Here is a 12,712-nt window from a genome sequence, read left to right on the forward strand (position 1 = left end):
TGGGATAAGTAATAATAAAGTTATAGACGAATTAATGGAAGGAGCGCTGAAAGGTGAAAATTGCTCTGGTCTTCAAGGGGTTAAACCCCTCAGTGGTGAAGTGGTTAAAGTGAACCTGAAGTGTAAATAAAATTTATGAGAATGAATTATAGGTGAAGTATGGAAGTTCTGAATGCCCTGGGAGGAGAATTCTACATAGCTAATCAGCCTAGGCTAAGCATCACTGGGACAACGGGTTTACTTACCAATATACAGCAATATATACAGTGGCTTGCAAAAGTATTCGGCCCCCTTGAAGTTTTCCACATTTTGTCATATTACTGCCACAAACATGAATCAATTTTATTGGAATTCCACATGAAAGACCAATACAAAGTGGTGTACACATGAGAAGTGGAACGAAAATCATACAGGATTCCAAACATTTTTTACAAATAAATAACTGCAAAGTAGGGTGTGCGTAATTATTCAGGCCCCTTTGGTCTGAGTGCAGTCAGTTGCCCATAGACATTGCCTGATGAGTGCTAATGACTAAATAGAGTGCATCTGTGTGTAATCTAATGTCAGTACAAATACAGCTGCTCTGTGACGGACTCAGAGGTTGTCTAAGAGAATATTGGGAGCAACAACACCATGAAGTCCAAAGAACAGACCAGACAGGTCAGGGATCAAGTTATTGAGAAATTTAAAGCAAGCTTAGGCTACAAAAAGATTTCCAAAGACTTGAACATCCCACGGAGCACTGTTCAAGCGATCATTCAGAAATGGAAGGAGTATGGCACAACTGTAAACCTACCAAGACAAGGCCGTCCACCTAAACTCACAGGCCGAACGACAAGAGTGCTGATCAGAAATGCAGTCAAGAGGCCCATGGTGACTCTGGACGAGCTGCAGAGATCTACAGCTCAGGTGGGGGAATCTGTCCATAGGACAACTATTAGTCATGCACTGCACAAAGTTGGCCTTTATGGAAGAGTGGCAAGAAGAAAGCCATTGTTAAACAGAAAAGCATAAGAAGTTTCGTTTGCAGTTTGCCACAAGCCATGTGGGGACACAGCAACCATGTGGAAGAAGGTGCTCTGGTCAGATGAGACCAAAATTGAACTTTTTGGCCAAAATGCAAAACGCTATGTGTGGCGGAAAACTAACACTGCACATCACTCAGAAGGCACCATCTCCACTGTCAAATATGGTGGTGGCAGCATCATACTCTGGGGTGCTTCTCTTCAGCAGGGACAGGGAAGCTGGTCAGAGTCGATGGGAAGATGGATGGAGTCAAATACAGGGCAATTTTGGAAGAAAACCTCTTGGAGTCTGCAAAAAGCTTGAGACTGGGGCGGAGGTTCACCTTCAACCAGGACAATGACCCTAAACATAAAGCCAGGGCAACAATGGAATGGTTTAAAAAAAACATATTCATGTGTTAGAATGGCCCAGTCAAAGTCCAGATCTAAATCCAATCGAGAATTTGTGGCAAGATCTGAAAACTGCTGTTCACAAACACTGTCCATCTAATCTGACTGAGCTAGAGCACTTTTGCAAAGAAGAATGGGCAAATATGTCAGTCTCTAGATGTGCAGGGACATACCCTAAGGCTGCTTTCACAGTAAGACGTTACAGGCGCACGTTAGTGCAGCCTGTAACGCAGCCCCACCGCACAGTAATGAAAAATCAATCAGCCCGTTCACAGTGCCCACGTTGCGTTACACTGTAACGCAGCAGATCCGTTGAGAGTGCTGCATGCTGTGCGTTAAACTGCTTGCACATGCGCAGTAATGTTGGGGAGGAGGGGAGAGCGGCCAGGCACATGGCTAATTAATATTCACTGCACGGTGTGACGTGCAGTGTTCACTTCCTGGAGCGGCCGCTCTGTGCAGCGATTGGCCAGGCGGGACCACGTGATGCCGCATGCGTCCAAGAGTACGCATCACGGACGCCAGAGTGAGCTGCACAACGCGGCTCACTCTGACGTCCACATCAGAGAGCACCAGGCGTTGCGTTAGGGGCACGTTATGTGCCCTATAATGTCCCCTAAACGCAACGTCTTAGTGTTTAAGTAGCCTAAAAGATTGGCAGCTGTAATTGCAGAAGAAGGTGGTTCTACAAAGTGTTGACTCAGGGGGCTGAATAATTACGCACACCCCCACTTTGCAGTTATTGAATTGTAAAAAATGTTTGGAATCATGTATGATTTTCGTTCCACTTCTCACGTGTACACCACTTTATATTGGTCTTTCACATGGAATTCCAATAAAATTGATTCATGTTTGTGGCAGTAATGTGACAAAATGTGGAAAAATTCAAGGGGACCGAATACTTTTGCAACCCACTGTAGATAAAGGAAGTGTTTAAAAATGAGTATCCTAAACAGTTTACAGCATTGTCACTACAGTGCCTTTTTAAGCTGAAAAGAAGTAGTGATGACCCTTTTAACTTTCCTGTAGTAAAACCATATTATCTGCCGTCTCCCTGACCGATACCAGCCTTTTAGGTTATATTTACTTTTCAGGAAACTGGATTGAATTCGACAAGCTGTTTACAATCTCTTTTGCATGGATAACAACTCTTGCTGTACTGGAAAACAGTAAGGGTACGTTTCCACTTGTGCAGCGCGATTTGCTTGCGTAAAACGCGTCAACGAATCCGCATACGGTTGCGGATTCGTTGACGTTGCGGATTCGTTGACGTTTCCATGTGGATTTTCACGCGGAATCGTTCGCTTTAATGACGTGATTTTAACCATGTCAATGCCGGCAAGCATTAACATGGGTTGTTAAACGAAATCGCACGCGGAAACACCGGGAAAACCGCAAGACTCAAGTGCTTGCCTTTTTCCTATTTAGTTACATGACCGACGATTCGCGTGTGGGTGTGCGAATTCTAACGGCTCTGCTGTGCAGATTTTTTCTGCATAGCAAGCCGCACAGAATTCCGGACAAGTGGAAATGGCGCCATCCACTTGTATTGGTTGAGCGAATCTGCATGCAGGAAACACATGCAGATTCGCTCTAGTGGAAACGAGCCCTAAGGGACTTCAGATATTTTCTTAGTAGGGCTGGTACTACATATACATTATCTCATTATGTCACATGCTACCTCAGGTACGTTTCAAAACAGCAGACCCCACTCACAAATGAAATATCTGGAGAGAGTTTCCGGTTTTATTAACCAGTTGCAAACATAAGTTCATGAGGATCTATAGTGACCGTGATGTATTCGCAGTTTTTTCATAGGCATGTCCTGACAACGGCCAGCAGTGATTGGATAATAATGGTGTCACTGATTGGCCAGGCTGAGGAATCATGGGAAGTTTTCTGTGCCTGTATTGTGACATTTATAGGCTGGAATGATAAATACTGGGGCTCCATATACCAGCCATCAGTCCCTGGAGCAATGTGTACCCAGGACAATGATGTCTCTGCACATGTAACATGCCGCACAGCATGTAGCGGATGGGGCGTGGTCAGAAGTTCAGCCCCCTCCCTTTCAGGTCTTTTTTAGCTTCCCGGATTTGTGCCTGGAGCTCGTGGGCCGCATCCTCACAGTCATTGAAGGTGGCCACACGGTAGCCGACAGTGCCGAGGGAGTAACAGCCGAAAGCCACCAGCAAATAAACAGGAAAGGGCCACACCACTTCCCAGCATGCCTTGGGTATATTCAAGCCCAGCAGGTCAAAGGTCAGGGTCACCCAAGCTCCTCCCAGCAGGATCAGTCCCAGCAGCCACTCTGCCAACTTGGTCATTTCTGGAGCAGCAGAGGTGGTCTGATCAGATCGAGAGACGCTCCCAGCCAGGGGTCAGTATGGTTCTGGAAAGAGGAGAATAAATTAGAAGAGTTTATGAAAAACAAGCAGGCATGAAGCAGCTTTACAGCTGGCGATATAGAATATCCAGTTAAAGGCAATTGAGCACTACCATATTTGTAAGAACAAAAAAACTTGTCAAATGAACTTCTCCCTAATAGTTAGGAAACTGGGGAGGGGGGATAGTATACATCAAATATGGACCCTGCTACAAAATACAGAATTGATAATTACAGTGACAAATGAATAAAATTAATAAATTCCAAGACACAAAAGGGTGAGAAAGCCCAGCCCACTACCAGCCACCCTGTGCCCCCGAGCCGCTACTGAGGGATCCTCCAGTCCACTGCAGGAGGTGTGTGGACCGAGCCTGCACATCCACAGGGCGGCTGCAGCGGGCTGGTAGAAGCCCCAGGTAACTTATAATTGTTTTGATTTTTTTTTCCCAATCTAGGTTCACTTTAAGGGGAGGGTAGTTTGATGTTTATTAAAGCCCAATTACAGGATGTTTAATATAGTGTAGGAAAGAGGAAACGTCCTGTGGGATACAGAGATCACTGTGTATTATAATGGGATGTCAGATAATACAGAAACACACATAGTTCTGCTGATCACAATCATACAGAGAAGGAGTGATGGGAGCAAATGGGACAGAACAGGTTAAAGTGCAGCTCCAGGAAAAAAAAAAAAGATTTGTTGGAGGATTTTCAGGCAGCACATCAGTATTCTCTCTCCTCCCCCTCTTCACGTGACGTCATCAGGCATAGGAAATAAAGGAAAATCTCCCCCAGCGGGAACACAGAAAGCTATAACAACCCGCCCACAGCGGTAATCTACCGCAGCATCAACATTCATCCCCCCGACCTCCGGATCTCCATGCAGCGCCCCGAGATTCCCACACGTCGCACTTCTGTAATAATGACTTACATTACATACCTGTCTACAGCACAAGCGAAGCTGTACAGATACTTCCGGCTTCCTTTCAACGGGGGATGCCGGGACATGTAGTCCGAGAAAAGGCGAGAGACGGTCATGTGACCCGCTGGACCCGCCCCGCGTGCATCCCGTGTAATGAGTGGGAGAAGCCACGTGGGTAACAGGGATACGTGCTACATGTGCCCGCCTCTTCACACGTCACTGCAGACAAAGGTATTATGATAAATCATGTTAATTGAGATGGTAATAAAACCAGTAATACTGACAGTAATGATGATGATTTCATTATTGCTATTGCAAGTATCATTATTGTTAATAGTGTTTTTTTTTTTAATAAAATCTTTTCTATTGATAAAAAAACATAACAAGAGAAGACTACCGTACCAACTGCTCCATGCTCTGTACACACGCTGCTCCATGCTCTATACACACACTGCTGCTCCATGCTCTGTACACACACTGCTGCTCCATGCTCTGTACACACACTGCTGCTCCATGCTCTGTACACACGCTGCTCCATGCATTGTACACACTCTGCTGCTCCATGCTCTGTACACACGCTGCTGCTCCATGCTCTGTACACACGCTGCTGCTCCATGCTCTGTACACACGCTGCTGCTCCATGCTCTGTACACACGCTGCTGCTCCATGCTCTGTACACACGCTGCTGCGCCATGCTCTGTACACACACTGCTGCTCCATGCTCTATACACACACTGCTGCTCCATGCTCTGTACACACGCTACTGCTCCATGCTCTGTACACACGCTGCTGCTCCATGCTCTGTACACACACTGCTGCTCCATGCTCTATACACACACTGCTGCTCCATGCTCTGTACACACACTGCTGCTCCATGCTCTATACACACACTGCTGCTCCATGCTCTGTACACACGCTACTGCTCCATGCTCTGTACACACGCTGCTGCTCCATGCTCTGTACACACGCTGCTGCTCCATGCTCTGTACACACGCTGCTGCTCCATGCTCTGTACACACGCTGCTGCTCCATGCTCTGTACACACGCTGCTGCGCCATGCTCTGTACACACACTGCTGCTCCATGCTCTATACACACACTGCTGCTCCATGCTCTGTACACACGCTACTGCTCCATGCTCTGTACACACGCTGCTGCTCCATGCTCTGTACACACACTGCTGCTCCATGCTCTATACACACACTGCTGCTCCATGCTCTGTACACACACTGCTGCTCCATGCTCTATACACACACTGCTGCTCCATGCTCTGTACACACGCTACTGCTCCATGCTCTGTACACACGCTGCTGCTCCATGCTCTGTACACACGCTGCTGCTCCATGCTCTGTACACACGCTGCTGCTCCATGCTCTGTACACACGCTGCTGCTCCATGCTCTGTACACACACTGCTACTCCATGCTCTGTACACACGCTGCTGCTCCATGCTCTGTACACACGCTGCTGCTCCATGCTCTGTACACACGCTGCTGCTCCATGCTCTGTACACACACTGCTGCTACATCCAAAGTCAACTGTAGTTGGGAAATAAAGGGGCAGTGCTGAGAGCTGCAGGATACCTACAGATATTCTGGTGTCTCAACTTGTGCCTGTCCCCAGACACTACACCGGCCCTGGTCTGAGGGGGGATTCTGGGCAGCTGTAATCCCCCCTGCCTGCGTTTGCCTATGAGAAATGATTGCAATTTGCAAAAACACAACTTTCCCGCCTAATCCAGAACAATTACATGCTGTGCAATACACTGATTTCACATAAACAGTTAACAAGCAATTCATCTTGCTCATGCAGTCCAGGTCTTGGTGAATGACCCTCAGTGAGGCCTCTGTGGTGTGGGAGGGCTGCCTGAGGAGGACTGGGAGAGATGAGCAGTCTGTGTCAGGAGGAATCAGGATGGAGGAGACAGAGGGAGGGCAGAGACAGGGAGCGCACACTTCCTGTCACCCCTCTCATCAGGTCATGCTGCAGAAGCTTCAGAAATTAAAAACAGGAAAAAGAAAAGTCCATCGGGGAAATGTAGGGCCCACAGAGAGTGATAACATTCTGTGTCAAATGTGAACGGTAGAGTGACGCTTCCTCATGAGAGATCTCCATCTCTACCTGCTGAATCACAAGGCGACACCCTATTATTCTGGGCCTTCATCCCTCCCTGAATTCCCTGAGGAACATAGAGGGGTTCATCCTGCTGTTAGCGTGAGATTTAAAGATAGGAAGCTGAATTGATAGCGGGTCTTCTTTTGTATCACAGTTTGTACTTGTTATGTACGGAAAATTACTGGTATTTCTTATTTATTGTTCAGGGCTGCGCAATATGTTGTGCTGTGTAAATAAATAATAATTTAAAGCTGGCCATACACCTATTGACTTTTTCCACTTTTCGATGACTTCATCACCTTAAAGGGAAGGTTCAAGCAAAATAAAAAAAATGAGTTTCACTTACCTGGGGCTTCTACCAGCCCCGTGCAGCCATCCTGTGCCCTCGTAGTCACTCACTGCTGCTCCAGTCCCCCGCTGGCAGCTTGCCGACCTCGGAGGTCGGCGGGACGCATTGCGTACATTTTTACGCATTCCCGCTAGTGCAGGACATTAACACATACATTTTTATGCATTACTGGTTCAATGCGTACATTGAACCAGTATTGGGTAAAAATGTATGTGTTAATGTTCCTGCACTAGTGGGAATGCAGTGGCGTAGCAATAGGGGTTGCAGAGGTAGCAACCGCATCGGGGCCCTTGGGTCAGAGGGGCCCCAAGGGGCCCTCCCTCAAGCACAATATTAGCTCTCTATTGGCCCTGTGTTGGTAATAATCACTTCTATAGATGCTTTAAATAGTAGTGATTACTAACAAACTGTTTCCCATCCCCTTCTTGCACCTCTGACACTGTTGTTGTCCTTGGCAGGTTTTGGTGCACCGTATCAATTGTTATGTATAGGGTGCTTGGGGGGCCCCATGTAAAACTTGCTCCAGGGCCCATAGCTCCTTAGCTACGCCACTGTGGGAATGCGCAAAAATGTACGCAATGCGGCCCGCCGACCTCTGAGGTCGGCAAGCTGCCAGCAGGGGACTGGAGCAGCAGTGAGTGACTACGAGGGCACAGGATGGCTGCATGGGGCTGGTAGAAGCCCCAGGTAAGTGGAACTCCATTTTTTTTATTTTGCTTGGACCTTCCCTTTAAGTACACCTATAACAAAAAACAAACAAACCCAGCTCCATGGAGTACATACCTCGGGATGCATATAAGGCTTCCTCCATCCTCTGTAGTCTCGGGGATCCATCGCTGAGCTGACTCCTCCGAAGATTCCTCTGGCAAACACTGTGCAATATTTTCCTTCAAGGATCCAGCACAGGTGCAGTAGCGGCTTTCCGATGGGCTCCGGCGGACATAGACGAGCCTGATCAGGTCTGCTTTACTGCACAGACACTGCGCCTGCGCATTAGAGCTGACCTGAGCAGGCTTGGATATTTCAGCCTGAGCCCGAACGCAAAGCCGTTACTGCGCCTGCGCTGGATCGCAGTAGGTAAATATTAACCCCCCCTTGTTTTCGGGGGCTGCCAGCGCTGCAACGGAGAAGGATGGGGGAAGCCTCATTAGGATCCAGAGGCTTCCCCCTCCAGAGGTAAGTACCCCCCAGGGTTTTTTTTGTCATTACAGGTTTATACTTTAAAGAGGTTTTAAAGTACAAAGAACAAGTGCCACTTAACCGGGGCTTCTATCGGCCCCCTGCAGCTGGAATGTCCTGCGCCATCCTCCTCTGATGCTCCGTTCCCCACCGCCGGCATCGCTGTAATTATTCGTCTAACTAGACGAATAGAACTGTGGCTGCGCAGCCGTGGCTACACACGTACTCGCTCCCACGCGCGTCTTCGGGAGCTTACTGCACAGGCGCAGTACAAAGTTTTCCTGTACTCCCGATGACACGCGTAAGAGCGAACACGGCTGCGCAGCTGCAGCTCTATTCATCTAGTTACACGAATGATTACACCGGTGGCGGCGGCGGGGAACAGAGCATCGGAGGAGGATGGCGCAGGACATTCCGGCTGCAGGGAGCCGATAGAAGCCCCAGTTAAGTGGCAGTTTTTGTTTTTTAACAGGTGCAAGAGAACCCCTTTAAAGTGTACCTGAAGTGAAACCCTGAGACACACTCCCTATCCCCTCCCCCGGTGGTGCCTCACCTTAAAGCTATGTACCCACGCTATGAGCGCCAACTGGTTGTTTCCGCGATATCACAACGTGAGTATAGACGCACGACCACGCGAGTGTTGCTTAGCATTGCACTGCAATAACGGCCATCACAGCGGATCTTTAAGATCCCCGACGACTCCCAAAGTACTGCGATTGCGTCAAGTCTCGTTCGCACCCGACATGGTGGTGCCTAACCCTAAGACTTTCCTGGTGGTGCCTAACTCTAAGCCCCCCCCCCCCCCCCGGTGGTGCCTAACCCTAAAATCCCCCTACCTGATGCCTAACCCCACTTCCTGATGCCTAACCCTCCTTCCTGATGTCTAACCCTGAAACCCCCTTCCTCTGCTACAGAGTTATACATTTCTAAGACATTAAAGAGACTCTGAAGCGAGTCTAAATTCTCTTTATTAACTTGCATTCATTTGAATCACCATCAGCCCTGCTAAACCGCCGCTATCCCGCAGCAAAACGAGGGGTTTATACCCCCCCAAATCCCCTCTGCTACATCCACGACTTTCTTGGTCGTGGATTTTGCTGCTCATGGAGGCAGAGCTATGAGCTACCGCTCTGCCTCCATGGCCATCAATCTGCTGGCGGATCTCCGCCTCTCCCCGCCCCTCTCAGTGAAGGACGACTGAGAGGGGCGGGGAGAGGCGGCGATCAGTGGGGATTGACGCGCGAAGAGGCAGAGCTACAGCCCTAAGCTCTGCCTCATCAGGAAGCGCTCCCCGGACACAGGAGAGGGGATTTTGGGGGGCATAAACCCCTCGTTTTGCCGCAGGATAGCGGCGGTTTAGCAGGACTGAGGGTGATTCAAATGAATACAAGTTAATAAAGAGAATTTAGACTCGCTACAGAGTCTCTTTAAAATTCAAAACGATAATTAAGGAAGTTATACTTCTCAAAAAGAATTTCAAAAAGTTAAATATTTTTCAAAACACTAATTCTCAATGAAAAATGTTGGTTGAACGGGACCGACGGCCGCTGTTTATCAGGCGCCCAAATTTCTTCTTTAGTGCCCAATAGCTGATATTTTGCGTCAGCACCTATTGGGCTCCCAAATATCCTGATTCTGCTTAAGGCACATGTGTACAATGAATCGAAGGCAAAATAAAGAGAGCTCATGGGTTCATGTGACAATTACCGACAGCCACAGACGTACAATCATGATCTTAGGAAGGAATCAGCCTCCAGTAAAGCCCTTACTGGTCACAGGTAAGTATGTTTCTTTCTTTTTTTTTATTAGACATTTCTTGCAGTTTTATATGGCGCCTGCTATTATATTTTTCTGTCAGAGGAATCTTTATGGATATGTTTATTGGCATATGCATGGGTTTATTTGTTTGCGTTTGGCTGTCTCGCTGTGTTATGCGGGCTGCTGGGCTGCCTATTCTTTGTGTGCTGTCTATAGGATCACTCGTATGTTTTCAGCATGTTAAAAAGATCAATCAGCACAACTGCATTGTTTTCCTCCAAGTCTGAGTACAATTAGTCTCGTGACAATCAGGGAAACCAGCTGACTTACCAGTATGTTTTTGGTGTGTTGGCGCAAACTCATGCAAACACAGAGAGAATAAACAAACTCCATCCAGAGAGTGCCCTGGTGGGAGCTGAAACCAGCAGCCTAGCTCTACAAGCAGGTGTGCTAACTACTTAAAGCGGATCCGAGATGAAAAACTAATTATAACAAGTAACTTGTCTATATATCTTATCTAAAGTTTAGATAGTTTACACAGCATATCTAGCTGCAAACAGCTTTAATAGCTTTGATTATTTCTTCCTGTGATACAATGACAACAGCCATGTTGTTTGTAAACATTACACAGAGGCAGGCTTATCTGCATCTTGAGCACTCAGCCTGTGAAAAAACCCTAATCCCCCCTCCTACTCCCTCCTCCCCTCTGCCTCTGAAATCTCTGGCTAGCAATACCTCCCCCTCCTCCTGCCCAGACTGAGCTCCCATGAGCCCTTGCTACTGTCTGAAAATGCCAAGGCTCTCTGAAAACCTGTGGGCGTGGCTTGTTTAGTTTATAGAGAATTAGAGTATTAAAACAAAAACAAAAAAGTATTGGGCTTGAGGAATGCCCTATAAACTATAGGAAAGGAACACAATTATGCAATGAGTAAAAGTTCATCTCGGATCCACTTTAAAGTGCACCTGAACTCTTGTACAGGACAGAAGAAAACCTAGAGAAATGCACCCTGTGTGTATGTAGAGAGTTTAGCCTGAGTAACTCCCCCTCATCTGTGACTAATCAGTCACAAGTGTAATTTGATCTCCACGGCAGAGCAGCTAATTTGTAAACACAGGAATGTTAACACTATGTCTGCTTCCATGAAAGCAGAAAGTAGACTCACTGCAGATTTATTGCAGGATTTGTATCAGCTGTAACAAAGAAATGTTTTTCTTTAAAGGTTATTATGCTGTTGTTTATCTTTTAGAGCAGAGAGGAAGTTCTGAGTTCAGGTCCACTTAAAACAGAATGAGGCCACAAGTGGCTGTAGTAATCCTTATGGTTTCTGCGGAGAACATTTACACTTACGGGTTACTCAGCAAGTAGGGAAACTAATCCAAGTCAGTCATGCAGGACATCTAGAAAATCAATAAGGAAATACTGATCTTTATTTACCACTTGATATTAATCAATTCTCTACTACGCTGTGCTACCACTGGCTTTTTACCGGTCGATACATTATAAACATATAAAGCTCTGCAACCATGAAATTATCCTTAATTGCTCCCATATATTCCCACCCCCCTTCCTCCCCACACTCAGCTGAGTTGAGAATGGCCTTTCTTGATCAATGTTTTATTTATTTTTAGGCCAAGGCCAAAGTTAGTCGGATAGAAAATTAATAAAGTTTGGAGGTGTTCTAATCCCTGCGATAAGTAGTGCAACTGCAGAGCCAGGGCCGGTTCTAGTCTTTTTAAAGCTTGAAGCAATACATTGTAAGGACGCCCTCATCCCTGACGTGTGTGTGTGCAAAGCCAGTCTGGAGGGGAGAGACACATGGGGCTGTGCATTCCAGGCACTGGCACTACGCTTACCTCCAGGGCCGGTTCTCTCATGAAGCAAGGTGAAAATTTGCATCAGGTGCAGAGATTACAGGGGCAGCATGTTTGTACTGTATTTACATCAACAGCATGCAGTCAGAGTAGGAGGAGAAGCGAGAGGAGAGTGAGGTGAAGAGGTCATCATTTGGGAAAAGCAGCTTGTTGTGCTGTGTGAGAAGTTTGACAGTGAGGGAGGAGGCAGAGCAGAAGGGAGGAGGTGGCACTGCTGTCCCGACTGAGGAGGAATGGAGTGGCTGAAGGTGAGCAATTTTTTTGTCACAAACAGCCAGTGTGCTATTGTATTGAGCTGCAGCATGTCATGTGAGAACATTAAATGAAGTAGAGTAAATTGTCGGGTGCTGTGCAGTCATTCCAAGGGGGGGGGGGGGGGGGGGGAAGCTGCATCCTCACAAGTTTGCCTCAGGCAGCAAAAAGTCTACAACGCGCCCTGCTTACCCCTCTCTGCTTCCTCCAAGACAGCATCTCCGCCCTGCTGGCCCGCAGCATCTGATCCCCAGGATGCCGGGTATGTGCTGCACTGGTGCCGCATCACTCACCCTCTCTCAGCAGATGAGCGATGGGATCACCAGCCACATGTGAAGTCCTGCTTCCTCTCTGACTACAGCGGCACCCTTATGTGACATGGCAGCATGTAACGGGTCACATGAGTCACCGCTGTAGCTAGGAATACAGGACACCAGAGGGGCAGATGGAGATTCCATCGCTGGAATGC

The 12,712-nt window shown here is 47.5% G+C and overlaps 1 protein-coding gene across 4 annotated transcripts in view; it reads right to left on the minus strand.

The window, feature by feature from the left end:
- Positions 1-3,134: 3,134 nt before the first annotated feature.
- Positions 3,135-12,712, minus strand: part of DPM3 (dolichyl-phosphate mannosyltransferase subunit 3, regulatory) — a 29,978-nt gene continuing 20,400 nt past the window's right edge. Inside the window, exons 2-4 of one of the 4 annotated variants that reach the window (XM_068252527.1) lie at positions 11,468-11,517; positions 4,739-4,939; positions 3,135-3,807 (exon numbers count right to left, since the gene is read on the minus strand). In XM_068252527.1, the coding sequence (XP_068108628.1) occupies positions 3,464-3,742 (279 nt within the window). In that variant the 5' untranslated portion in view covers positions 3,743-3,807; positions 4,739-4,939; positions 11,468-11,517 and the 3' untranslated portion in view covers positions 3,135-3,463. Of the gene's footprint in view, positions 3,808-4,729; positions 4,940-11,467; positions 11,518-12,712 lie in introns of all 4 variants that reach the window. The other 3 variants (XM_068252526.1, XM_068252528.1, XM_068252529.1) reach the window with 3 other exon arrangements.

The sequence above is a fragment of the Hyperolius riggenbachi genome, chromosome 9, assembly GCF_040937935.1.
Source record: "Hyperolius riggenbachi isolate aHypRig1 chromosome 9, aHypRig1.pri, whole genome shotgun sequence".
NCBI lineage: Eukaryota > Metazoa > Chordata > Amphibia > Anura > Hyperoliidae > Hyperolius > Hyperolius riggenbachi.